This window comes from Lacerta agilis, chromosome Z (genome assembly GCF_009819535.1).
Source record: "Lacerta agilis isolate rLacAgi1 chromosome Z, rLacAgi1.pri, whole genome shotgun sequence".
Lineage (NCBI taxonomy): Eukaryota > Metazoa > Chordata > Lepidosauria > Squamata > Lacertidae > Lacerta > Lacerta agilis.
Window position 1 is genome coordinate 47287192 of NC_046331.1, and position 27583 is coordinate 47314774.

At 47.6% G+C, this 27583-nt stretch overlaps 2 protein-coding genes, 1 long non-coding RNA gene and 1 other non-coding gene across 4 annotated transcripts; 2 read left to right on the top strand and 2 right to left on the bottom strand.

Moving 5' to 3' along the window:
- Positions 1-354: 354 nt before the first annotated feature.
- On the bottom strand, positions 355-4729 carry LOC117040313. Its single transcript, XR_004425835.1, has 3 exons — positions 4614-4729; positions 601-692; positions 355-419 (listed from the first exon to the last, which is right to left on the bottom strand). It is a non-coding gene; the product is annotated as an uncharacterized LOC117040313 (long non-coding RNA).
- A 283-nt stretch (positions 4730-5012) lies between these two features.
- On the top strand, positions 5013-5084 carry TRNAE-UUC. The gene has a single exon. It is a non-coding gene; the product is annotated as a tRNA-Glu (tRNA).
- A 1155-nt stretch (positions 5085-6239) lies between these two features.
- Positions 6240-23154, top strand: LOC117040236 (H(+)/Cl(-) exchange transporter 5-like). Its single transcript, XM_033137878.1, has 14 exons — positions 6240-6294; positions 8063-8219; positions 8994-9145; positions 9713-9812; positions 10710-10900; positions 13623-13745; positions 15668-15874; positions 16717-16797; positions 18448-18677; positions 19446-19755; positions 21082-21268; positions 21625-22029; positions 22236-22452; positions 22718-23154. The coding sequence occupies exons 2-14, from the start codon at positions 8081-8083 to the stop codon at positions 22806-22808; spliced, it is 2433 nt and encodes an 810-aa protein (XP_032993769.1). The 5' UTR covers positions 6240-6294; positions 8063-8080; the 3' UTR covers positions 22809-23154.
- A 1037-nt stretch (positions 23155-24191) lies between these two features.
- LOC117040399 (protein bunched, class 2/F/G isoform-like) lies at positions 24192-27523 on the bottom strand. Its single transcript, XM_033138160.1, has 3 exons — positions 26983-27523; positions 25081-25126; positions 24192-24938 (listed from the first exon to the last, which is right to left on the bottom strand). Exons 1-3 carry the CDS (start codon positions 27186-27188, stop codon positions 24606-24608), a joined length of 585 nt encoding a protein of 194 aa, XP_032994051.1. The 5' UTR covers positions 27189-27523; the 3' UTR covers positions 24192-24605.
- Positions 27524-27583: the final 60 nt, after the last annotated feature.

Below are 27583 nucleotides of genomic sequence, written 5' to 3' on the forward strand. Positions count from 1 at the left end.
TAGTTGCGAACGCACCTCCCACACGGATTGCGTTCGCAACCCGAGTGTCCACTGTAAATTTATAAATAGTGGAAATATAATTATGTTGTTGTTTAGTCGTTTAGAAGTGTCCAACTCTTCGTGACCCCATGGACCAGAGCACGCGAGGCACACCTGTCTTCTACTGCCTCCTGCAGTTTGGTCAGGCTCATGTTGGTCGCTTCGAGAACACTGTCCAGCCATCTTGCCCTCTGTCATCCCCTTCTCCTTGTGCCCTCCATCTTTCCCAACATCAGGGTCTTTTCCAGGGAGTCTTCTCTTCTCATGAGGTGGCCAAAGGATTGGAGCCTCAGCTTCAGGATCTGTCCTTCCAGTGAGCACTCAGGGCTGAATTGATAGGTTTGATCTTCTTGCAGCTCCTCCAGCGCGAACGTTGTGAACTATATTTGGGGAAAAGTTTTCGAACTGACAGTTAATTGACTTCCCTCCCTCCTGCCTCATGGTTATACCGTGTTTCTCCTAAAATAAGACACCTAATTTCCATGTCACGGCTGCCAAGGTATTTTCCAGAATTCCCACCCCACCCCCTGAAACGGCCGGCTAAAGTAACATACTTCTCACCTGCAGCTCAGATAGAATTGTTTGATGATATTGCCGATTTTCTCGAATTGGTGGATGTCGCACTGCTCTTTGCACTGATAGTGGGAATTTACCTGCAGGGAGGGGAAAACCAGAATAAATTTCTTTTATTTCTATAGAAAGCATTGCCCAATTCCTTTCCCAGAATGCTTTGCTGGAGAGGCATTATCTTTTTAACAGAAAGGTTCAGCCTTGCTGGCATCCTCTGAATATCAACGAGCAAAGGAAGGTTTTGTTTTCGGAAGGATACATTTTAAGAGCAGGGTGGATTTGATTTGAATCAAATCAATTTAAAACATGGTTTAGATTGCTTGTCAGTTAAGATTTCCTCCAATTGTCCATATTAAGATGAGGCCAGCAAGGCTAAACCTTTCCATAAAAAAGGATTTAAATCAAGTCTATTGGAACGAAAAACAGTCATTTCCTTAATAGCAATTTAAACCATTTATTTATCACAAATGATGATGATGATGATGATGATACAGTCATACTTCAGGTTACGGCCGCTTCAGGTTGTGTGATTTCGGGTTGTGCACTGCGCCAAACCCGGAAGTAACGGAGCGGGTTACTTCTGGGTTTCAGCACTCATGCATGCGCAGAAGCGCTAAATCGCGCTTTGTGCATGCTCAGAAGTGCCAAATTACATCATGCACATGCAGCGGCGTGGGTTGCAAACGCTGCGGGTTGCGAATGCTACAGGTTGCGAACATGCCTCCTGCATGGATTGCATCCACTGTAGTAATAATAATAACCCTATCCCTAATCCTAACCCTAACTCCTATCCCTGTCTCTAACCCATATGCATATTATAAATAACTATCTTTATTACGGTCCACAGACCCATCAATTTGTTACAAAGCAGTACCCAATTTGAACAACTAGCCTTCAGGTTACACAAGCATTCTGTTAAGACTTAAAATAGGGATCATTGGTTCTTGCAACCACCGACAGAAACTTCACCACTGCATTTGTCTGGTCTTCCAGTAGGAACCTGACATTGTAATCCTCTGATTTCCCTGGGATCGGAACTAGCAGAGGTGAAATCAGTTCAGCCCTGGCTTGCTCAAATTTCACACAGTGCAGCAGAATATGTTTTATAGAGTCTGTGTCTTGGGCACACAAGCACAGTCTTTCCTGGTAGGGAACTCCTCTCATCCTGCCCTCCAGCACTGCAGAGGGGGAAATGTTTAATTCGGCTTTTGTAAATAACCGGTACCGTAATTTGGTACAGTCAGGTTTTTAATGTAAGATGATAACTGAAAAACATGCCCATATTGTACTCCTACTGCTAACGGACTGCAGACTGTGTGTGATTGATGTCGCAAGTCACTGTGTGTGTTATCCCAAAGTCTTTGCTTTAAAGAATTTAGGGCACCTTCTTAGCCCAGACAATAGAGTGGGGGGGGGGGGGTAGCAGGCCAATAGCGGTGGCTTTTCTAGCCATGGATTTATGCCAGTTGCTGATATATTCTTCAGTAGTAAAGTCCCTCTCCTTTCTTTCCTCTTCCTTTCCTGCTGAAAATTACTGTATACCAGAAAGATATGGAGGTCTCATACACCCTAGGTAGTGTGGTTGCTGACCTTGAGCCAGACATCCTGGAGAGTGAAGTCAAATGGGCCTTAGAAAGCACTGCTAACAAGGCCAGTGGAAATGATGATATTCCAGCTGAACTATTTAAAATATTTATTTAAGGTGCTACACTCAATATGCCAGCAAGTTTGGAAAACTCAGCAGTGACCAGAGGACGGAGAAGATAAGTCTACATCCCAGTCCCAAAGAAAGGCAGTGCCAAAGAATGCTCCAACTACCGCACAATTGCACTCATTTCACACGCCAGCAAGGTTATGCTTAAAATTCTACAAGGCAGGCTTAAGCAATATGTGGACCGATAAATCCCAGAAGTGCGAAGTGGATTTCAAAGGGGCAGATGAACCAGAAACATGCAAACATGCGCTGGATTATGGAGAAAGCTAGAGTTCCAGAAAAACATTTACTTCTGCTTCATTGACTACGCAAAAGCTTTGACTGTGTCAACCACAGCAAACTATGGCAAGTTCTTAAAGAAATGGGAGTGCCGGATCACCTCATCTATCTCCTGAGAAATCTCTATGTGGGACAAGCAGCTACAGTTAGAACTGGATATGGAACAACTGATTGGTTCAAAATTGGGAAAGGAGTACGACAAGGCTGTATATTGTCTCCCTGCTTATTTAACTTATATGCAGAATTCATCATGCGAAAGGCTGGACTGGATGAATCCCAAACCGGAATTAAGATTGCCGGAAGAAATATCAACAACCTCAGATATGCTGATGACACAACCTTGATGGCAGAAAGTGAGGAGGAATTAAAGAACCTTTTAATGAGGGTGAAAGAGAAGAGCGCAAAATATGGTCTGAAGCTCAACATAAAAAAAACTAAGATCATGGCCACTGGTCCCATCACCTCCTGGCAAATAGAAGGGGAAGAAATGGAGGCAGTGAGAGATTTCACTTTCTTGGGTTCCATGATCACTGCAGATGGTGACAGCAGTCACGAAATTAGAAGACGCCTGCTTCTTGGGAGAAAAGCAATGACAAACCTAGACAGCATCTTAAAAAGCAAAGACATCACCTTGCCGACAAAGGTCCGTATAGTTAAAGCTATGGTTTTCCCAGTAGTAATGTGAGAGCTGGACCATAAAGAAGGCTGATCGCCGTAGAATTGATGCTTTTGAATTATGGTGCTGGAGGAGACTCTTGAGAGTCCCATGGACTGCAAGAAGATCAAACCTATCCATTCTCAAAGAAATCAGTCCTGAGTACTCACTAGAAGGACAGATCCTGAAGTTGAGGCTCCAGTACTTTGGCCACCTCATGAGAAGAGAAGACTCCCTAGAAAAGACCCTGATGTTGGGAAAGATGGAGGGCACAAGGAGAAGGGGACGACAGAGGATGAGATGGTTGGACAGTGTTCTCGAAGCTACTAACATGAGTTTGGCCAAACTGCGGGAGGCAGTGAAGGATAGGCGTGCCTGGCGTGCTCTGGTCCATGGGGTCACGAAGAGTCGGACACGACTGAACGACTGAACAACAACAACATGTTTTTCTCAGTAGTGATGTATGGAAGTGAGAGCTGGACCATAAAGAAGACTGATCGCTGAAGAATTGATGCTTTCGAATTATGGTGCTGGAGGAGACTCTTGAGAGTCCCATGGACAGCAAGAAGATCAAACCTATCCACTCTTAAGGAAATCAGCCCTGGAAGGACAGATCGTGCGAAGAGAAGACTCCTTGGAAAAGACCCTGATGTTGGGAAAGATGGAGGGCACAAGGAGAAGGGGATGACAGAGGACGAGGTGGTTGGACAGTGTTCTCGAAGCTACCAACATGAGTCGGACCAAACTGCGGGAGGCAGTGGAAGACAGGAGTGCCTGGCGTGCTCTCATCATCCACCACCACCACCACCACAACAACAAGGGAGCTCATCCCAAAAGAGGTAGGGGATAAATTAAAGGAGATCTCAATTCAGGACATGGATAAAAGTTGGGAAACATACGGTATGAGGGAAAGGGAAAGTGGAATATGGAATAAAATTAATTGGTTACAGGGGAAAAAAATTCCTACTTGTTGAAGGAAGAACTTTAAAAATGTGGTAAAAGAATTATTACCCTTTGAAGAACTAGTGAAAGCTACCAACATGAATCTGACCAAACTTCAAGAGGCGTGCTCTCGTCCATGGGGTCACGAAGAGTCGGACACGACTAAACAACAACAACAGTACAGTAGTAGTATTCGGGGCCCTCCAGTTCTTCCCCAGAGCCACATACCTCTCAGGAATCAGACTTCCTCTGATTCCCACCTCTAGGGGCTTCCGAGACGATGGGGTTGCTCCGGGGACCCCCCCCCCCGGGACCAGAGTGCCTCTGAGCAAGTGCAGAGAGCTTCCCACTTCTCGGGAAGACGAACCCTCCCTTCTAGGCCGCAAAAGCCCCGGCCTCGCGTGATCCACTTACCCGGCGACAGACAGCCGCGCCCGAGCAGAATCGGCGGGGGAGACGCTGCAGCGCGAGCGACCTCTACCAGGATGTTGCTAGAATGTCAGGTGACTTCAGGCGAACGGCAGCGTGACGAAGGGTCGCAAAGGAAGGGCAGAGACAAAAGCGGCGAGCGGACGTCGCGGCGTCGCGAAGCCTAGGCGGTCATGTTTAAGAAGGGCAGGGAGAACAGGAGCTCTTTAATGCCGAGAGTGATGGACAGCGAAGGTGTCATCTAGTCCAACCACCTTCTAGGCACCAATCTCAGTTTTTGAATGCCGGAATGATTGACAGGGAGAAACGGAGGGACAGCTGGGAAGGAAATCGTGTGAGTTAATGCAACCATAGTCTGCAAAAGAGGAGCTCTTCCTCACATTCTCCCATATTGTCTAGCGGTTAGGATTCCTGGTTTTCACCCAGGCGGCCCGGGTTCGACTCCCGGTATGGGAAAATGGCTTTTTTTAAAAAAATTTCCTTTTCTGAAATAAATCAATTAAAAGCAGTGGAAGATGAAAAACAAGTAATGAGAGCTCCTATGGTTCGGCTACTGCGTTTCAGAGCTTATAAACGCAGGTAACAAATCACAGTCCCGTGGTGTGAGCTCGCTCGGCCTAACCCTGAAATGGTTCCAAGGCAGGGAAGGACCGGGAGCTCCTGGGAGGAAAAGGGGAGACATCAATCAATCTATCATGCCCCTCCAGCAACAGCCGCCACCACCTCCCGTCCCCTCAGGCATAGCTGTCAACATTCCCTTTTTTGCGGGAAATTCCCTTATTCCCCTCCTCCTCCTGCACATAAGCCCCGCCTCTTCACTGGCCCCTCCCCTCCTGCAAGGTAGCCGCGCCCTTTCTCTGCCCCCCTTCTTCCAGCATCAGTTGAGTGGTTGCTCCTCCTTCTGAAAGGAAGCCGCGCCCTTCTCTGCCCCGCCCCTGCAATGTAGCCCCGCCCTTTCTCTGGTCCCTCCCCTCCAGCATCACTTAAGCAGTTGCTCCACCTGCAGGGAAGCCCCACCCTTTCTCTGCCCCCCTTCTTCCAGCATGTTGAGCGGATGCTCCTCCTCCTGCAAGGAAGCCCCGCCCTTCATTGTTCCCACCCCTCCTGCAGGGAAGCCCCGCCCCTTCTCTTTCCCCTCTCTAGCATCAGTTAAGCGGTTGCTCCTCCTTCTGCAAGGAAGCCCCACCCTTCGCTGGCTCCGCCTATCCTACAAGGAATCCTCACCCTTCATTGACCCCGCCTCTCCTGCAGGGCAGCCCCGCCCCTTCCATGGCCCCGCCTTTTATCTGGCCCCTCCCCTTGCATGGAAGACCCACCCCATCTCTGGCCCCGCCTCTCTAGCATCAGTTGAGCGGTTCCTCCTGCAAGGAAGCTCCTCCCTTCTCTGGCCTCTCCCCACCCGCAGCAACCGCCATCTCCTCCCCTCACGTTAGCCCCGCCCTCCAGAAGCAGCCAACCACTCACCGCTCCCCTTCCCCAGGCAGGCCCCGCCCCCTAGGCTGGCTTCGCCAGTCACGCCGCCCTCGCTCTCCAATCGCCTCTCCTCCTGTGACAAACCCCGCCCTGTTCCTGCCCCCCGTTTTTCCGCGTCACGTGAGGCGCCGCGTCACGTGAGAGTTTAAGATGGCAGCGCCCGCTCGCTGAGGAGAGCCGGGATTTCCCGCAGGTGAGCCAAAGGCGCTTTCAGTTTCCTATTATTATTAATAATATTAAGCATATTTATTAGATTTATTTTGCCCCCTGACCCCTCCAGTTTCTTACTCATATTAATATCAATATCAATATCAATATTATTTATTTTATGTTGGCCCCAAACGACCTCCGGTTTCCTATTAATAATAATATAAATATCATTTTAAATTTATATTGCCCCACAGACTTCCTCCCCAGTTCCCCATTGCCCCACAGAAACCCCCTCAGTCCTATGAGGCAGCAGCGAGCATTTCCCTCAGTTTGCCATTGCCCCACAGCCCCCCCAATCTTCCTATTGTCCCCCCAGACCTCCCCAGCTTGCTATTGCCCCCAGTTCCCCATTGGCTCATACGCCCCCCAGGTTTCTTGGCCCCCAGACCCCCCAGTTCCCTATTGCCCCACATGCCCCCAGTTTCTTATTTACTCATACGGCCCTCACGTTCCTTCCCCCACAGACCCCCCAGCTTCCTATTGCCCCACAGACCACACCAGTTTCCTATTTCCTCATACGCCCCCCCAGATTCCTTGCCCCCCAGACCACCACTACCCCAGACCCCCCCAGTTCCCTTACGCCCCACAGATTCCTATTGCCCCACAGATTCCCCCCAAGTTCCCTATTGCCACACAGACACACACCCCAGTTTTCTATTGCCTCATACACTCCCCTGGTACCTTGCCCCACAGAACCCCACTGCCCCCAGACCCCCCAGTTCCCTATTGCCCCACAGACCCCCAGTTTCCTATTGCCTCGTACACCACTCAGGTTCATTGCCCCACCAACCACCAATAGGGAACCCCCCAGTTCCCTATTGCCCGACAGACCCCCCCTTGCTTCCTGTTGCCCCACATGCCCCCAGTTTTCTATTGCCTCTTACACCCTTTGGTTCCTTGCCCCCCCAGACTCCCCAGTTCCCTATTGCCCCCCCACACCCCAGTTTTCTATTGCTTCTTCCCCATCTCTGGCCCCCGCTGCTACCCCAGGGAAGAAGGGAAGTTTATAAAATGTGCTGCGGGTTACAATCAATGGGGCGAGAGATGGGGGGGCATTGCAGTGGGTTTCACTCTGGGTGGATTGAAATAAAATCAATTGAAACCATTCCTCCGCTAGGCTAGATTTCAATCCCTTTTTTACGGAAAGGTTCAACCTTGCTGGCATCCTCTGAATATGGGCAATCGGAGGGAGGTTTCATTTATTGAATAATGAATTTTCAGAGTCTTTTTTTATTCTTGAGAATTTAACATCACGAGCCGTGATTGCTGCCTTTCCGGTTCTGCAGCCGCCCTTGCAAATGCACAATCGGTTTGTGCATTTTGGGAGGGGCGAGCATGAGTTGTGTTTCTGGCATTGCATGCGTGCACTAATATTAATAACAACAACTCAGCTAGGTCAGTGGGGGCAAGGTGCCTTGGGCCAGGCACTGGCAGCGGATGTTCACCCCAACTTCTGCTTTTCGGCGCAATTCAGCTGCCAAAGCGGAAGAAAAAAACGGTTCTGCAGAAAGGAAGGGTGGAGCTCCTTGCACAGAGGCTAAGAGTCCTCCAAACACGGCTGAAATACACTCCAAGGAAGGGAGAGCTGGCAGGGACACTGAGAGGCATGATCCTGGAACCCTTCCCTGTGTATCATCCTGGCAGGGGGTGGGACTAGATGGCCAGCTCCACCAATCAGATTCCTTCCTTACCCAGTATCCCTTCCAATCTTCTCATAAGGAAGACTTGCCTCTCCTTCTCTCCTGCCGCAGATCCCTGACTGGCGGGCGATGAAGGGCCGCCGTTTCCGGCGCGGGAGCTTCCAGAGCAGCACCAGTGACGAGGACCTGGTGGAGGTCGGTGGCGGCGGGACCCTTGACTTCTCCCTGGAGGGCGACGTGCCCCCTCTGGACCAGGAAATAGCGGCAGGTAAATAAATAAACAAATAAGTAAGTAAATAAGTCAATCCTTCCTTTTTTACAGAAAGGTTCAGCCTTGCTGGCATCCTCTGAATATTGACAACCGGAGGACTAAGTTTCCTTTTTTGCGGTGCTAAATTTACAGTCTCGTTTTGACAGGCTGAGGACTCTCCTTTCTTGGAGGTTTTGAAGAGCTTGGATCGGTCCCGGGTGTGATTCCTGCATTGCAGGGGTTTGGACCCTTGGTCCCTTTCCAGCTTTAATATTGTATCATGATATTATTCTGTTCAGGCAGGAGTCCAACAAAAGGGCTTCCTCGAAACATTTATTTTTAATCTCCTTTTTTTACATTTATTTTTAAACTCCTTATCAATCATTTCCCAACCTCGAAAAGAAAAGTCCCACACAACATTTCACACTTGATTTCCCCTTGGACGCTTTTGGCATTTTCCTCACGTGCTTAAAGATCAACCTGGCCTTCTCTGGGGAAATGACTTTGCTCTCCCAGGACTTTGCCCCTTCGACACCATTCGCACTTAAGGCCTGCAATGCTACGGCTGGCAATGGGGCCGCCGGTGGGATCTCAAACCCAGGTCTGTTCCTCCTAGAAGAAGGATTGAGCCAACAGATTTAATAAAGAGGACACGAGGTGATGTATTGTGATTATATGTGAAAATTAATATGTTTAAAACAAAACGCTTTTGGAGGAGAAATTAAAAATAAAATCATCTTCTTAATATTGACATTTTGGAAGAATAAATTTTACCGTAAATCCTCTCGGCAGGTTTCCCCTCATATGCCGGGAACGGGTTTGACGAAATTGGCCGGATGCGCGACTTCCTAGAAGAGCCGCTTCCTGGTGTCGGGACGTATGAAGATTTCAACACCATTGACTGGGTGCGAGAGAAATCCCGAGATCGAGACCGGCACCGTGAGGTGAGGGTTCTTGGTTCGAATCTAGGTCTTGGCGGGGGGATTTGGCTGTTTTCCAATTGAGATATGGATTTGAATCTCGTCAGGCTTGCGGTTCCCATCTTTTCCCTATTTTACGGAGAGATTCAACCTCGCTGGCATTGATGTTCCATGTAAATCCCGGTTCGAATCCCAGTATAAATCAGCCAGATTTAATTGAAATCCTTTTTTTTTTTTGAAAGATACAAACCTGCTGACATCATCTTCATATTTATTTTTTACTTACATCCCAATTCGAATCTCGATTTAAATCAGCCAGACTTGATTTAAATCCCTTTTTTTACAGGAAGTCTCAGCCTTGCTGGCCTCCTTTTAATATTGAGAACCGGAAGGATGTTTCCTTTTTGCAACAATAAAATCCTTTTGGAACAATAAAATCCCTTTCACGACATTTATCTGCCCAGAAACTTTGGGAAGCAGGTTCAAATCAGGAGATGAAACAGCCCATTTTTCAGACAGTTATTTTTATCTATATTTTCCCAATTTTTCCTCAATATTGGCCAATCTAATCCCTTTCTTTTCCTCGCCCAGATCACCAACAGGAGCAAAGAATCGACTTGCGCCCTCATCCACAGCATCAGCGACGCCTTTTCGGGCTGGCTCCTCATGCTTCTCATTGGACTCTCGGCAGGTGAGAAAACAACAAACCAAAAGGAGGAATAATAAAAATCAATATTATTAATTTATTACTAATAAAATTATTTATTAATAAAATTATTACCTTTTTATTGCATCTCGATACATATAAATACACTATGTTCTTGACATTATAAATGGGATAAATTGATGGGGTGTAATAATAATAATAATTATTATTAGCCGCACTTTCACTTTTCGAATTGATTTAAATCAGCACTTAAATCACCATTTAAATCCCTCATCCATTTTTTACCAAATGATTCAACCTTGTTGGCATCCTCTTACTATGGAAAGGCCTGGGGAAAAACTGGAAAAATTAGAGGGGAAACCAGGTTTTCCCCCCCAGAAAAATGGGGGGGGGGGGTTTTGCATGTAATATTCAAGCTGTATCAAACTTTTTTCCCATTTTCCTGGTAAAAAAAAAACTTGTTCCCCCCCCCCCATTTTTCCGTTTTTCCCCCAAGCCTTCCCATGTTTATTATACCCTTTATTCTCTCCTCCTCCCTAATCGTTCTTGCTACAACTTCCAATACCAAATTAAATAATAATGGAGATTAGAGATGTCAGAGTGCTTTTTTAAAAGAATGAAAATTAACCTGAAGGAATTTAAAGGGGCAATATAAATTTAAAATGGAAATGGGGGGAAATTAGAATTTTGATTTTTAAAAAATTAAAATGCAATAATATTTTTTTAAAAAATCAAAGTACACAGGGGCTTTGGCTGGCTCAATTGTTCCATCGGCCCATTGGATGATGCACCTGAAGGAATTTAAAGGATTTTTAAAATTCAAAAAAAAAAAAAAAATTAAAAATGGGGGGAAATGAGAAATTTGATTTTGTGTGTGTGTGTGGTTGTTGTTGTTTTTTTTAAAAAAATCAAAATACACAGGGGCCTTGGCTGGCTTGATTGACATCTCTGCCCATTGGCTGACGGACTTGAAGGAAGGTGTGTGCCTCAATGGGTTTTGGTACAACCATGAACATTGCTGCTGGAATTCCCAAAATATCACCTTCCAGGACCGGGACAAATGTCCGGAGTGGCGGACCTGGGCAGAGCTTATGACCGGGAAGGAGGACAGTGTAAGTAGCTGCCCCTGAATGTCCCCCGAAATAATTGCAAATTAAATCACAATTTCATTCACAATTTCATTTATTATTTAAATATTTAAATCAGGGGTCATCAACCTTATTGAGCCATGGGCCAGTCCACCGTCCCTGAGACCATGTGGTGGGCCGGACTATATTTAGAGGGCAGTGGGAAATGAACAAATTCGTATGCCCCACGTTCAGACATGCATTTTAAATAAAAGGACACATTCTACTCATGTCAAAACACACTGATTCCCAGACCGTCTGCTGGCCACGGGCCTTAGGTTGCCTACCCCTGATTTCCCTGATTTCACAATTGCAAACACAATTTAATTCATGATCAGTGGTGGAGGAAACCTCCATGCCGCCCGGGGCAGTGGTGTGGAGGCACCCCCCTGGGGGCGGGGCATTACGTCGGGACGCACATCAGGGTGGGCTGCGCATGCGTGGAAATTCTGGGCATGCACAGTGCATCCGAGTCGACGCTGCTGCTCCCGCAGCGACCAGGCGGGCCACCGAGTGGGCGGCGGCTTGTGGGCTGCCCCGTCCGTACTGCTTTATGGATGGGGCAGCCCCACAAGCTGCCGCTCGCTCGGCGGTTTGTTCAGTCGCCACGGGAGCAGCAGGGGCGGGGTGCCGGGCGGCGAGGAGTGGCGGGAGGGGCTGGGGAGTGTCACCCCCTCCCCTGGAACCCGGGGGCACCCCGCCCCCTACGCCCCTCCCTTGCTACGCCACTGTTCATGATTTAATTCATTATTTAGATATTTGAATCATGATCCCAATCCCGATTTCAGTCAAGATTTAATCCATGATTTTATTCACGATTTAAAGATTTAAGGTAAATCATGGGTAGGCAAACTAAGGCCCGGGGGCCGGATCCAGCCCAATCACCTTCTAAATCCAGCCCATGTACGGTCTGGGAATCAGCGTGTTTTGACATGAGTAGAATGTCCTTTTATTTAAACCTAGCTGGCCCGGTCACGCGTTGCTGTGGTTTTTTTGGTTTTTGTTTTTGTTTTTAAATTCTCCTGACCTGGAGAGTATTCTGGAAGCTCCTGTTTTCATTCTTCCCTGTCCCTTTAGAGCAGGGATCAGCAACCTTTTTCAGCCATGGGCCGGTCCACTTTCCCTCAGACCATATGGTAGGCCAGGCTATATTTGGGGGGGGGGGAATAAACTCATTCCTATGCCCCACAAATAACCCAGAGATACATTTTACATAACAGAACACATTCTACTCATGTAAAAACAGCATGGCAGCCATTTTAACTGAGGGCACTGGGGACCTTAAAGAGCATTCTCCCCCACCCTAGTCCCAAAATTACGCACCCCAGCGACACAATCCCCTCAGAGCTGGTCTTACACAGTGCGACCTCTCAGGCATGCCTCCTGCTCCGTCTTTTTTTCCCCCTCGGCGCATGAGAAGCTGCAGTGGCCATTTTAGGTGAGGGCACTGGGGAACACCCCCAGCCCCACCCCACCCCACCAAAAGCAAGTTCGCCTGCGCCACGTTTCCACAGAGCGGTTTGTGTCAGAAAGTCCTCAGGTGCTTACAGATGGCAGTTGTAAAATGGTGGGCAGGGCATTGTTGCTCTGGCCAGTTCTGATGATGTCAACGGGTGATCCGCCTTTCTACTGGATGCTGTTGGAGTCTTCATTCCTTTTGCTGGTGAGGTATAATAGGCGCACCACTTTTTTTTGGCCTTTATTCTATATTTTAGCCAAGACAGGTGTGGTTTTTTTTAAAAAAATATGATGCCAGATCCTTCCTTGATGGTCATGTTATGCTTTGTACTAATTTGATGCGCTTTGGTCCAGCGGTTACGGAGAACAACGGTGCCCGCTGCGCACACATATACCCAGCAGTCCGGCACACCACAAGGTCTGAGGGACAATGGACCGGCCCCCTGCTGAAAAAGTTTGCTGACCCCTGATTTAAATCATGATTTCAGTTGCTATTTCTATCGCGATCTATCCCTATCTATCTATTAGGGATTCTATCCCTAATCTGTCAGACTGGATTTCCAACCTTTCTTTATAGGAAGATTCAGCCTTGCTGTCATCCTCTTTATATAGACAGTATCATTATCGGAATAATAAATTTTCAGAGCACGGTGGATTTTATTTTATTTTAATTATTTTAAAATATGTATTTTTAATATGTATGTTATTGTTACAATATTATACATTTTATAATGTATTATAACATTATATATATTAATTTTACATATTTAAAATCTCAATTGATTAGAGTCATGATGGAAACCCCTCATCCATCAGATTTTATTTAAATCCTTCCTTTACCGAAACATTCAGCCTTGCTGTCATCCTCTTAATATGGACTGTATCGTTTTCAGAACAGGGTGGATTTAATTTAATTTAATTTATTTATATTATAATTTGTGTTTATAATATAAATTTATTATTACATTATATTTTGTTTATTATATAAAATATTCTATATTTTATTCAATTTTACTTAATTTATAATATTTATTTTATAAAAGTATATATTTTATTATAGTTTATTTATGTATATTATACATTTTATATTATAAATATTAATTTTAAATATTTAAATTTTTTCCATTCCAATCTTGAAATCCATCTTCAGATTGAGATCATCTCTTTACTGAAAGGTTCAACCTTGCTGGCAACTGATTTTATTTTTATTTTTTAAGAAAATAGTTTATTTTTATCCATCCGCTTTTAGGGCGCCCTCGCCTACAGCCTCAACTACTTCATCTACGCCGCCTGGGCACTGCTTTTCTCACTCCTGGCCGTGCTTCTCGTTCGCGGTTTTGCACCCTACGCCTGCGGGTCGGGGATCCCCGAGGTAAGGCCAGCTTTGTTTATTGATTTATTTCGAATGATAAAAATCCAATTTCTGAAATTCATATACCTTATATTCCGGCGTACAAGACAACTGGGCGTATAAGACGACCCCCAACTTTTCCTGTTAAAATAAAGAGTTTGGGATATACTCGCCTGAGGACATCAGTGAAGCGAAATAGTGACCTTGTATTTCACTATTTCGCTTCACTGATGTCCTCAGGCGAGTATATCCCAAACTTCCTCCATCCCTGCCTCTCAGATTTCGCTCCGGAAAGGGGGAAAGGGCTGGGAGCAGATGGGGTGGGGGTGGAAGACCAAAGAGAAGACTTCTGAGTATTCTCTGCACCATCACGTGCAAGGAAGGAGGGAGGAGGGAACTTGCAGAGAAATTAAGGCAAGAATTTGTGCAGGATTTTTGGTGTTTCGAGAGCAATGGGTGGTGCTTTTTTCTTTTTGGAATGAGGCTATTAAGCGCGAGAGCAAGCGGCTGGTCCTTTTCTATGTGGGACCTTGTTTGCGAAAGAGAGAGAGGGGGGGCGCATTGACTGGACTTGGAAGCGGAGAGGCAGAGATCAGCCAGCAGGGAGGGGCGGGGGAAGGAGCCGAAGTGGGGGAGGCTTCAGAGTAAGAGTCTCACTGGCTGAACGACTAAAAGGCAAGAGGGTTATCGATCTGAGCGTGCCCCCCCACCCTACCCTGCGTTGCTGCGAGGGTGAGAGAGACAGAGAGAGAGGGAGAGAAGGAGAAAGCCTCGCGTGCACGCACACAGGCAAGGCAAGTCGCACCGGGGGTGGGCTTTCTGCGAGGGTGAGAGACAGAGAGGGCGTTGATCCGCCGTATAAGACGACCGCCGACTTTGGAGAAGATTTTTCGGGGTTAAAAAGTCGTCTTATACGCCAGAATATATGGTATATATATTGATCATCAAGCCATTTTTGGTGCGACTTCCCACATGCCAGATTTCTGGCTGCAGGGATTTAATCCCTTCCTGCTCCCAAAATCTGGATAATTATTGTAAATAACATAACTATCAACAGTATGAACTTAATAATGACTCATTATGCACAGTATAAATAATTATATAAATAAATTAAGTATTAATTATTATTATAAAAATGAATAATACTCATAACTATTATACTTGAAATATACAAGAAATATGGATCCCTAGATTTCTCACTGGGGAGATTTCGTTCCCTCCTGTTCCCAAAATCTGAATCAATCCCATTTCGTTCAATCTGGATCCCTAGATTTCTAGCTGCGGGGATTCTGTTCCCTCTTGCTCTCAAAATCCGAATGGGGATTTAGATTGCCAGGGTCCTTTCAACTAGAAATGTGGCTGGGGTTCATAACAATAATTAGTAATAATTTTTGTAAACAACATGACTTTCAATAATGTGAAGATAAGAAATAAATAATTATATAAATAAAATAAGTAATAGCAACCAGGATGAAGATAAATATTAATATAAATAAAATGAATAACAATCATAAATATTATATTTATATTCTTTATAATTATAAACTATAATAAATAGGTAAATAATGATAGAGCATAAATCAGGCATAGGCAAACTGCGGCCCTCCAGATGTTTGGGACTACCATTCCCATCATCCCTGACCACTGGTCCTGTTAATTGGGATGATGGGAATGGTAGTCCCAAACATCTGGAGGGCTGGAGTTTGCCTATGCCTGGAATAAATGATAACATTATATATAAAAATTATGATAAATTATAATAAAATGATAAATAAAAAAGAATGACAGAAAAAACGAGGGTGCAAATGATAACATAAAGAATCATCATCCTAAAAATATAAACAGTAATCCTTTTATTCTTTGCACCCCATCCGGCCGGCCTCCCTGTCGACATCCCTCCCTGAGTGCGAATCCCCCAACCAACATCCCCCCCCCTTTTCCAGATCAAGACTATCCTGAGCGGTTTCATCATCCGCGGCTACCTGGGGAAATGGACCCTGCTGATCAAGACAGTCACCCTGGTCCTGGCCGTGGCCTCGGGGCTGAGCCTGGGCAAGGAGGGGCCCCTGGTTCACGTGGCCTGCTGCTGCGGGAACATCCTCTGCCACCTCTTCACCAAGTACCGGAAGAATGAGGCCAAGCGGAGAGAGGTGAGGCACATGCAGAAATCCTCTGGTAGCCAATATTCAGAGGATGCCAGCAAGGCCGAACCTTTGCGGTAAATAGTGGATTGGATTCCTAGTGATTTCAGTGGTGATGAGTAGATGGATGAATGAATGAAGCTTCACCTGCCACTCAAGCTTTGAAGGAAGGAAGGACAGAATGAAGCTTCACCTGCCACTCAAGCTTTGAATGAATGAATGAATGAATGAATCTTTAGTTGTGTCAGTCCATAGCAATAAAATAACGATACAATATACAGAGAATAAAATAAATAATCATTTTGATCTGATTCAATAGTGATGCCGGCAAGGCTGAACTTTCGCTTAAAGAAAGGCTTTTGGTCAAGTCTGAGGGACTAGTGATTTAATGATTATTTCAATCGTGATTTAAATATAAAAATGTCTAAAAAATTATGATTCCAAAAGCTTCCCCTGGTTGTTGATATTCAGAGGATGCCAGCTAGGCTGAACCTTTCGTAAAGAAACTATAGATACTTTAATCCAGTCTGATGGACTGATTTCAATCAATTTGATTCCAATCAAATCCACCCAGTTTATCCCTATTATCCAACATGATCAATTCCTGCTCGTCAATACGCAAAACATATACCTGGAAGGAAAAGGTGCCTTTTTAAAAATAAAAATAAATATGTATCAAATTTTCCTTTTTAATCGTCTTATAATAAATAACCCCATGAAAAATATTCCTAAATATAATACAATCCAAAAGACCAATTTTTGATCCATTTTTTAATCTTTGAAAATCAAAGATCCATTTTTATATCTTTGAAGATTGGCCTCTTTTAACCTTCTCAACTCTCCCGATTTAGGTCCTATCGGCCGCTGCAGCTGCTGGTGTCTCCGTGGCGTTTGGAGCTCCGATAGGAGGCGTCCTTTTCAGCCTGGAAGAGGTAATCAATCAAACAATCAGGTTGTTACGGGGAAACTTGATTTAAATTTATGGAAAATTTCATTTAATCTAAAAATGTTACTCAGTAAAATTTTACTCTGCCCATCTGACTGGGCTGCCCCAACCACCCTGAGCAGCTTCCAACCTCTGCGTCGTCTTCTTCTTCTTCTTTAAATTGTATGATGGTTATATTCACATTATTATTCTTCATTATTAAATGGTATGATAATTATATTGCCATCTATATAAATAACTAGCTGGCCCGGCCACACGTTGCGGTGGCTTTTTTGTGAAATGGAAAACGAAGATCTATATATATAAAATGTAAATTGTCCATGCCCACAGCTTCTCCCGTTGAATTTCTGCCTGCCTCCTCTCCGTCTTTCCCCCATTTCTTCTCCCTCCACACAGCTTCTCCCATTGAATTTCCACCTGCCTCCTCTTCGTCTTTCCCCCCGTTTCTGACTGCCTCCACACAGCTTCTCCCATTGAATTTCCACCTGCCTCCTCTTTGTCTTTCCCCGCGTTTCTGACTGCCTCCACACAGCTTCTCCCATTGAATTTCCGCCTGCCTCCTCTCCGTCTTTCCCCCATTTCTTCCTCCCTCCACACAGCTTCTCCCGTTGAATTTCCGCCTGCCTCCTCTCCATCTTTCCCCCTGTTTGTGACTGCCTCCACTCAGCTTCTCCCGTTGTGTTGTAGCTCAGGCTGGCCCAGGGTCACTCAGCGAGCTTAGTAGCGAGATTCGAACCCTGGTCTCTCTCTCTTAAATGCCCCTTTCATAGAATTAAACCCTTGCCCTAGATTTACTATCTCCTCCCCCCCTCTGGAAACCTGATACATGGTACAGTCCGCTCTGGCATTGAGCCTGGGGTCAGAAGGGACCATAACGATGCAAGGAGGGGTGATGGGGAACTGGTTGGTCCTTATACATTTGTGTGCGGCGCTTTTCCCTCTTCTGATAACTGGAGTTTCATTTGTAAAGCGATACAGCAGTGGAGACAGGATAGGGAGCGAAGCGTAGTTGCTGAGCTTTCTCATCCTACATGACCCCCCCCCCCCCGCCGCCGCCATAAGGAATGGTATGGCCCGGGCCTAAAAACCTTTTCCTGCCTGGAGATGAAACTACTAAGAATGTTTCTGTCTGGGGAAGGAGAGTTTAGGCCTTCCTCTTAACTGGTTTTTTTTTTGGCAGTAAGGCCCTTGGCAGAGGCTGGGGCTAGGGAGATTAATAGGGGGTTGTCCCTGCTGTCTGAAAATGGCAGACTGAGTTGAAGGAGGTTTTTTGGTTGGCGCACAGTCTGTGATGCTGCCCTGCCACGAGCCTTTCTATTGGTTGTTGTTCAAAGTCTTCAGTTCTGTTGCTGGTGACACGTAATGTGTGCGCCAATTTTTTTTGCCTTTATTCTATATTTTAGGCATGACAGGTGTGGTTTTTTAAATTTTTTATTACGCCAGATCCTTCCTCGATGGTCATGTTACGCTTTGTCCTAATTTGATGCTGTTTGGTGCAGCGGTTACGGAGCAAGGTGGTGTCACGCTCGCACGCAATGGGAACATTTATATATATAGATAGATTATGTAATTAATTATTATATTAAAATAATTTTAATTCCATACTATCATCATTTATACGACTCTATGATCCCAGGTCAGCTATTACTTCCCCCTGAAGACGCTCTGGCGCTCCTTCTTCGCTGCTTTGGTGGCCGCCTTCACCTTGCGCTCCATCAATCCCTTTGGCAACAGCCGCCTGGTCCTCTTCTACGTCGAGTTCCACGCCCCCTGGCACCTCCTTGAGCTTGCGCCCTTCATTCTGCTGGGCGTCTTCGGCGGGCTCTGGGGGGCCGCCTTCATCCGCGCCAACATCGCCTGGTGCAGGTGCTTGGGAAACTCCAGAATTAAAAACAATTTTTTCTGCATGCCATTGCATGTCTCGTCTCGAGTGAACATGCACAGAAATGCGAGTGTCATTTTTTCTCTGTGCCATTGCATGTCTCATCTCAAGTGAACGATAACAGGCATGCGGATTGCGCCCTGAGATAATATAAATTATTATTATTATTACAGTATTACTATTATTATATTATTATATCATTTTTTTCTACATGCCATTGTATGTTTCTTCTTGAGTGAGCATGCACAGGCATTCAGGTGTCATTTTTTCTCCGTGCCATTGCATGTCTTGTCTAGAGTGAACATTAACAGGCATGCGGATTGCGCCCTGAGGTAATATAAATTTTAATAATAATAATGTCATTATTTCTGGGTGCTATTGCATGTCTAGTCTAGAGTGAACATAAGCAGCCATGCAGATTGCGCCCTGAGATAATATAAATTTTAATAATAATGATGTCATTTTTTTTCAATATGCCATTGCATGCCTCTTCTTTGGTGAACATGCACAGGCATGTAGGTGTCATTTTTTCTGCGTGGCATTGCATGTCTCACCTAGAGTGAAAATGCAGAGGCATGCGTATTGCACCCTAAGAAAATAATAATAATAATACAATGTCATATTTTTCTACATGCCATTGCATGTCTCTTTTAGAGTGAACATGCAATGTAAATTTCTGCAAAATTTAATTGGAAATTCCATTTAAATTTCTGGAAAAATTAATTTACTATCCCTGGATTTCTCCCCTACAGGCGGCGCAAGACCACCCGGCTGGGCCGCTACCCGGTGGCTGAGGTCCTGATGGTGACGGCGGCCACGGCCGTCCTTGCCTTCCCCAACCAGTACTCGCGCATGAGCACCAGCGAGCTCATCTCCGAGCTCTTCAACGACTGCGGGCGCCTCGACTCCTCGCAGCTCTGCGACTACGTCCGCAACACCACCCCTGGGGGGGGTGGAGGGCCCGAGCGGCTGGCTGGCCCCGGGGTGCGCCGCGCCATGTGGCAGCTGGCGCTGGCGCTGGCCCTCAAAGGCGTCATCACTGTCTTCACCTTTGGGATGAAGGTGAGACCCGGCTGGGTGGGGGTGGCGCCGAGATTGAGCTGGTTGTGCGCTGATTGTGCACTGATTTTGGTGATATTGCGCTGATATCGTGAAGGGCAAATGTACTGCTGCTGGGAGTTGCCATGAACATCTGGTTGTGGGATGGTAGTGGGTGCAGCTGGGCACTACGTTTCCCTCCTCCTCCCTTGGCACCCATCCTGGAGTGGGTGCAGCTGGGCGCTACGTTTCCCTCCTGCTCCCCTGGTACCTGCACTAGAGAGGGTACAGCTGGGTGCTACATTTCCCTCCTGCTGCCTTGGCACCCATCCTGGAGAGGGTACAGCTGGGCACTACGTTTCCCTCCTCCTCCCTTGGCACCCATCCTGGAGTGGGTGCAGCTGGGTGCTACGTTTCCCTCCTGCTCCCCTGGCACCCGCACTAGAGAGGGTACAGCTGGGTGCTACATTTCCCTCCTGCTGCCTTGGCACCCATCCTGGTGCAGCTGGGCGCTACATTTCCCTCCTGCTCCCCTGGCACCCGCACTAGAGAGGGTACAGGTGGGCGCTATGTTTTTCTCCACCCCTGGCACCTGCACTGGAGAGGAATATTGGAATGTGTGGGTCATAAAACCTTTGACCCTTGTAGTGCTGCTGCCCAGAGCTGTAATCAATCAGCTTTACGATCCAGTCCGACGTTAATGGCCGCCCGGCACACTTTCGCTTTGCACTGCTGCTGTAGTCTTGCCTACGTTGCAGAGTAGCACAGCGACAGGATGGCATCTGGTCTGCGTCTTAAGTGGTGTCACAAATAAATCAGCTTGACACCGTTGCTACTAACAGAAGCTTTATTTTAGTAGCACATGTCCGAGAGAAGCAAGCTGCATGGCTGCAGCGTTCTCTCTCATACAGCAAAAAAACTATATCTGCACACAGCACAACACAGAGCAAAGAACAGAGAGAAATTGAAACTAAACACTACCCTTTTTCAAGACAAAGGAAAGATGCCCGTATGCTGTGGGCTGAACACTCAGAATCAGAACGCCTATTGGTGAACGGTTAACTCTGTGTTGACCTAACAGTACAGCTGGGCACTACGTTTCCCTCCTGCTCCCTTGGCGCCTGTCGTGCAGTGGGTGCAGCTGGGCACTACGTTTCCCTCCTCCCTTGACATCCGCGCTAGAGAGGGTACAGTTGGGTGCTACGTTTCCCTCCTGCTCCCCTGGCACCCATGCTAGATAGGTTACAGCTGGGTGCTACGTTTCCCTCCTCCCATGGCACCCGCGCTAGAGAGGGTACAGCTGGGCACTATGTTTCCCAGGGCACTGACCCCTCCCGCTTTCTCCCTTAGGTGCCCTCGGGGCTCTTCATCCCCAGCATGGCAGTGGGCGCCATTGTGGGGCGCCTGCTCGGCGTTGGCATGGAGCAGCTTGCCCTCCACCACCCCGACTGGGTGCTCTTCGAAGGCTGGTGCCAACCGGGCGCCGACTGCATCACCCCAGGCCTCTACGCCATGGTGGGTGCGGCCGCCTGCCTGGGTGAGTGGCGGCGGGAGTTATAGATCCTTTTTTACGGAAAGGTTCGACCTTGCTTGAATCCTCTTCATGTTGACAACCAGAGGATGGTTTCCTTTTTGGAATCGGCCTTTTTTTGTTTTGTTGTTAAATAAAATTCATTTCAATCGTGATTTCAATCAGTCAGACTTGATTTAAATCCTTATTTACTGAAAGATTCAACCTTGTTGGTACCGTCTTCATTTTGGCAAGCAAAATGATTTCAATTTCAATTTTAAAATTTTGATTTCATTTTTAATTCAAATTTTAAAATTTCAATTTCAATTTTAATATTTATTTATTTTTAATTGCTGGTTCTTCTCTCCCCCCCCCCGGTCCAGGCGGCGTCACCCGCATGACCGTCTCCCTGGTGGTCATCATGTTTGAGCTGACCGGTGGCCTAGAGTACATCGTCCCCCTCATGGCCGCTGCCGTGACCAGCAAGTGGGTGGGCGATGCGGCAGCCGGGCGCCAAGGCATCTACGACTCTCACATCCGCCTCAACGGCTACCCTTTCCTCGAGGCCAAGGAGGAATTTGCACACAAGACCCTGGCCACTGACGCCATGCGTCCCCGCCGGCCCGCCGACCTGCCATTGACTACCCTGCCACAGGACACCATGACCCTGGGAGACGTAGAGGGGGTGCTGGTTGCCACTGGCTACAGCGGGTACCCGGTGGTGCTCTCCCGGGAGTCGCAGCGCTTGGTGGGCTTCGTGCTGCGAAGGGATCTGCTCATCTCCATCGGTGAGGGGTTCAAGACAACCGCTTTTACCCAAAGGTTCAGCCTTGCCAGCATTATCTTCTTCCTCTGGATTTCTGGTCGAGGTCCAGGTTCAAATGCCCATTGGGATCAATTGAAACGCCAGCAAGGCTGAACCTTTCCATAAATTACGTAGTAATCAGCTGAGTTTCACACCCAGACCAATCCTCTCTCTTCCCCCCACCTCCAGAAAACGCCCGCCAGACCCAAGAGGGGATTGTGACCTCCTCACTGGTCTCCTTCTGTGACCACTCGCCCCCACTGCCACCGAACTCACCGCCCGTCCTGAATCTCCGCCCCATTCTTGACCTCAGCCCCTTCACCGTCACTGACCACACACCCATGGAGATTGTGGTGGACATCTTCCGGAAGCTGGGCCTCCGACAGTGCCTGGTGACGCACAACGGGTGAGGAGCCAGGTGCATGACGGGTGGGCAGTGGGTTCGAGAGGTGGTAGGTGCGAGACATGCAGGTGCCGGGTGTAATATGGACAAGCAAAGGAAGGTTTCCTTTTTGGAATCCTGAATTTTCAGACCAGGGTGGATTGGATTTAAATCAAGTCAATTAAAATCACACCCACCCTGACCCCAGATCAGGAACCTTGGCGGAAGAGCTGAGTTCGAGAATTAGGCCACCCTTGTCTTCCAAATTAACTGTTCTTTTATTTTCCAGGAAACTCCTGGGAATCATCACCAAAAAGGACGTTTTGAAACACATCGCACAACTGGCCAATCAGGATCCAGATTCCATCCTTTTCAATTGAAGCCGGATTCGGCAGCCGGGTGCGAATGCCGTCTCCCACATGAACCTCTATCTAAGACTTCTCTGTTTTTCTTACGGAAAATCCAGATCGATCAAATGATAATCATGTTTTCTTTCTTTCGTTTTCTACAAAATTGCACTATGGAAATTTGGCGGAGATTTTGCTTTCTCTTGAAGAAGAAGAGACTTTATTGGATATAGAATTTGGAAGCGAGATTCCGGGAAGGAATAAAGGAAATAAACTGGAAATAGATCTTGGTCGCTTTCTCTTTTCGTCCATATCCATAATAGGGCGCCTTTGCCCTCTTCCAAAATGGCGCTGGTGCCTCCTCTGCCCACTTCCTGTTCATAATATGGCGCCTTTGCCCTTTTCCAAAATGGCGCCGGTGCCTCCTCTGCTCCCTTCTGAAAATTCCCACATCTCTTGCCGCTCATCATTATGGCACCTTGGCTTCACCTTAAAAAATGGCACCATTGCCCTTGTCAAATATGGCAGATGTGCCTTCGGCCCTTGAAAGCCTTAGCTTCCACCCGCACTTTTGCTTGCTGCCAAAAGGGCATCTTCCCTCTTCCAATATGGTGCCACCAGCTTCTCCCACCCGCTTTTACTGCTGCTTCTGCCCTCACAAGTTAATCCAAGTTTGGCCTCATGGAGGGGCAGGATTTCAATAGGAGTAGGTAATCATAATTATATTATTAACAATAATAATTATTTTATTATTTATACCCTTATTATTTATTACTTCTATCTCTGTGCCCCTCTACTCAGGTCTGCTACTGCTTGTTTTGATTATGTATTTATACATATTTAATTATAGTAATATAAAATGATTGTGCTGATTATTATAGCATATTAAAATTCTTGTTTTTATTCAAAAATCACATCATTCACATCATTATGATTTGTTATTAAATTTTGCAACGATTATTTTAAAATCATTATTTTTATGAAATTCTATGAATATTTATATTCACCTCATTATGATTTATTCTTAAATTTGTTAATTACACCCTGCCTGACCCCACGATAGACCCCTTGGAACTGCCGCTCTCCCGGCAATGGCAAAGGCACCTCTGGCTGTGTGCAGAGTGTCGTTGCCCAGAGCAACCCCACGGAGCTCCTCCAAAAAAAAAAGGGAGGAGCTAGTGATGGCTTCCTGATTGGCCGCCCTCTGCACATGCTCCGCTTTGCCCTCACCTGACAGAGCAGGACACAGAAGAAGATTCCATTTCCATTTATTGCTAGACCACCCGATCCCTGCAGGTATAAAAATCACAATATATAAAACGCAGAATATGCAAATACGGAATATGCAAATGCAGAATATGCAAAAAATAATGGAAGAAAAAACAATCAGCCCTCTCCCCGCCCCCCCCCAAAACCCTATTATTATTTATTAACTTTTAGCAAGAACACTAGGTAGGCAGGTAGGAACTCTAACCATGTAAATGCCAAATTTCAAAATTCAAAGAGAGAAGCTTTGATAAATTACAAGGTAAATTACATCCAGAGCGTTCCCCCGATCCACCTATCCGATATCTCCTTCCCCAGAAGATGTGAGTGAGAAAACCCAGGTCTTCATCATGCTGCTCCACCACTAGGTCCTCTCATCCCAGGACAGTCCCGAGTTCCGAGTCCAGCCCGATCTCCAACAGACAGAGAGAGGGAAGGAGTCCACAAGTTGGAGGAGGGATCTGGAGGTCAAAGTGGGCAACAGAGCTTGGTAGCAGGATCTGGGAGGAGGTTTTCGAGGTCTCCTTGGACCACCAACTTCACCTGAGTCTCACCAAGTTAATTTCAAGAGGGAGGAATGCCAGGTTCTGCAGTGAGGGAGGAGGAGCCAGATCTAAGATGGGGGACACCTGGTTTCCTAGAAGGACCTGGGAGAAGGATCTCAAGGTCTTGGTAGACCTTCATCTTCTGGGCTCTCAGGTCCTCAGGGCAGGCTGGCCGGACCTTCAGGGGCCGATGGGACTTGACGTTCTGGAGCTGTTCTGGGCTTGCCAAGTTCTTGAGAAGGTGGTTCTCCCGCTGCAGACGCCCATTCTTCTCCAGAAGCTCTCGGATCTGGTCCTTCAGGAGGTCCACCTCCTCTCGCACGGTGTACACCAGGTGGGTCTTCACCAGGTCCTGCCAGGGAGAGATTGGGGTTGAGTCGAGGGCAGGAATTTTAAGAGGAATGGGTGCAGGGCGGGTGGCAGGGATGGGTGAAGGTGGGTGGCAAGGATGGGTGCAAGGTGGGCAGGCGCCAGCCCCTCAAGGTGATACTCACAAGGGCCTGCTCGATCTTGTCGCCGATGGCTCTTGAATCCGGGTCACTGCAGCGAGCGGGGGGGGGGGGGAGAGAAGAAGGGAAAGTGGAGTGAGACCTGGATCAGCTCGTTTTCCGAGGCGCACCTGTCTCCCACCTGGATCGAGGGAGAAGTTTGGGAGCTGGGCAAAAAAGGCCACTAGATAGGGCTCTAACCCGATGTTCTAATCTGGGGGATGCCACGCCTAACTGAGCGCAAAATCTGCCCACCTGGCCCCCACTACCAGCCTTGTATCTGCATTGCAGCGGGTTGGTCTAGATGACCCCCAAGGTCCCCTTCCCTTGTCCATCATTCTGGGATCGCCACATGCCTTTTCCTCGCTCCCTGTCAAAAGAATGGGCTTGGCTGCCAGCAGGCGCAGGACTAGAAAAACAGGAAGCGGGTTCGAGAGATGCCAAAACCTCGCTGGCATGTCAAGGTTTACATAAGGAGGGAGCAAAACATGTTGTGGCTCAGACTGCGCCCAAAACCTCCCTTCTAGCAACCTCTCCTAGCCCAACCCCCAAAAAGCAGGAATCCCCCAAGAGTCTTCCAGCCCACCCACCCCCACAATGCAATGTATTTTTATTTTGATGCATTTTTCTGACACATTTTTTTATTTTTAGGTGTTTTATTTTACTATTATGTATTTTATGCATTTTATTATGCATTTTTATTCTTACGTAATTTATAATGTATTTTTATTTGACATATTTTCTGACATATTTTCTATTTTTAGGTGTTTTATTTTTACTATTATGTATTTTTATTTTGATGTATTTTCTTATGCAATAGAAAGGACATCCTGGGTCTTCTAGCCAAACCCCCAAAAAAGCAGGAATCCCCCAAGAGAAGGGACACCCACGGTCATCTCCCTGCAATGCAGGAATCTCCATACCCAGGGTTATCGAGACTAACCCCCCAGAAGCAGGCATCTCAGCAAATCGATCCAGCACACACCCACACCCCAATGCTTCAGATGTTGGAGTGCGGACCTCGAACCCGCCACCTCCTCCTTCTCTCCTGGGAAGAAGAACAGGCCGTTCTCTTCCCCGCCTCTCCCGATCCCAATTTCTATTTCTGTTTGTATTTCTCCCTGCTTGGCAGGCGCCCAGTTCCAGCTGCTGGGCGGATACTGGTCCTGGCAGGACTCCCAGTTCCCAGCCGGCCGGCACGCCAGGACACGAACCCGGGGTGGGAATCTCAGGGACGTCAACATTGAAGCATGAAGCTGGAAGGGGCACGCAGGGTCATCCACACCGATCATCTGCCATGCAATTGTGCATTTTTATTTTGATGTATTTTATTATATATTTTAATTTTGATGTATTTTCTTATTTAATAGGAGGGACACCCAGGGTCATCCGGTCTAACCCCCTTCCGGCGCTGCAACCCTATGATTTATTCCCCGATTTTATGCAAAGATTAAGCCTTGCTGGCATCACCTTCCCAGCGAATTCATTTATGGAATCATGACTGTATCATCATCATCATCTGGCTGGGTTTCCCGCCCTAGAACCCGACTATGCTATGATTTCATGGTGCTTTGCTTGGGGTTGGACTAGATGACCCCGGGCCCCTCTGAATCCACATTCCCATTCCTCGGGGGATCTTCCAGCTGCTTCTGGGCCCCCGACGTGCGGAGACACGTGCGGCCAGACACGCCCAGACACGCTGACACGACACGTGTCGGCTCCCGTGCTTCCTGTTGTTCCGGGGAAGCGCCCCCCAGCAACGGCCGAGAACGCAGAACCGAAAAGAAGGATGGGGCCATCAGTGGTGGTCAGCCAGCCCCAAGCCACGTCTCTCAGCTCCAGCACCCAGGAGGACAGGTGGCCCTGGTCTGGGGTGGCACCCCCCAACGCCTTCCTAACAACACCCACCTGCGGAAGAATAGGATGGAGAGGAGAGCCCTGTCGGCGGGCCGGTGGAGGTTCTTCTGGCAGACCAGCTGCACCAAAGCTTGGTTGGTGGTGCTCGTGGTGAGGTTGCCCCGGGGGCCGCGCTGGTTGCCCCGCCGTGGGGGGCTCTCCTCCTCGGGGCTGGCCAAGGGGTCCAGGCTCCACTCCTCCTCCTCGGAGGTCGACATGGCGCTGGGAGCCACCAGTAGAGATAGCAGCAGTGGTGGCCCACCACGGTCCAGGAGAACGTCTCCTGCTACTGCCAGCTGAGCGCGCCCGGCCACAAGGAGCCAACCAGTAAATCTCGGACGGTTCCTCAAGACCTGACGATGCCACCACCAAGCTCTTCCTCTTGCCCAAGCTGCTCCTGAGCAGGAGAGGTCTCATCTGAGCCAGAAGAACCCAGCGATCTCCTGCGCGCGACCAACCCTGCCCAGATCTCCGAGGTGCGCCCGCTTCCCACGCCCCTCCAAGGCAGCCAACCCGCTGTCTCCGTGGTTCGGGAGCTACCTCCTCCTTGGCACACCTCCAACCCGGCCGAGATGCCACCACCAAGCCTTCGCCCGATGTGTCCAACAGCTGT

Coding starts and splice junctions, on each gene's coding strand:
- LOC117040236 (XM_033137878.1), top strand. CDS start 8,081: ATGAAGGGCCGCCGTTTCCGGCGCGGGAGCTTCCAGAGCAGCACCAGT. Junction 15,875..16,716: donor ATGAGGCCAAGCGGAGAGAG/GTGAGGCACATG, acceptor CTCCCGATTTAG/GTCCTATCGGCCGCTGCAGC. Junction 18,678..19,445: donor GCCAACATCGCCTGGTGCAG/GTGCTTGGGAAA, acceptor TCTCCCCTACAG/GCGGCGCAAGACCACCCGGC.
- LOC117040399 (XM_033138160.1), bottom strand. CDS start 27,188: ATGTCGACCTCCGAGGAGGAGGAGTGGAGCCTGGACCCCTTGGCCAGC. Junction 25,127..26,982: donor TCCATCCTATTCTTCCGCAG/GTGGGTGTTGTT, acceptor CGCTCGCTGCAG/TGACCCGGATTCAAGAGCCA. Junction 24,939..25,080: donor ACAAGATCGAGCAGGCCCTT/GTGAGTATCACC, acceptor TCTCCCTGGCAG/GACCTGGTGAAGACCCACCT.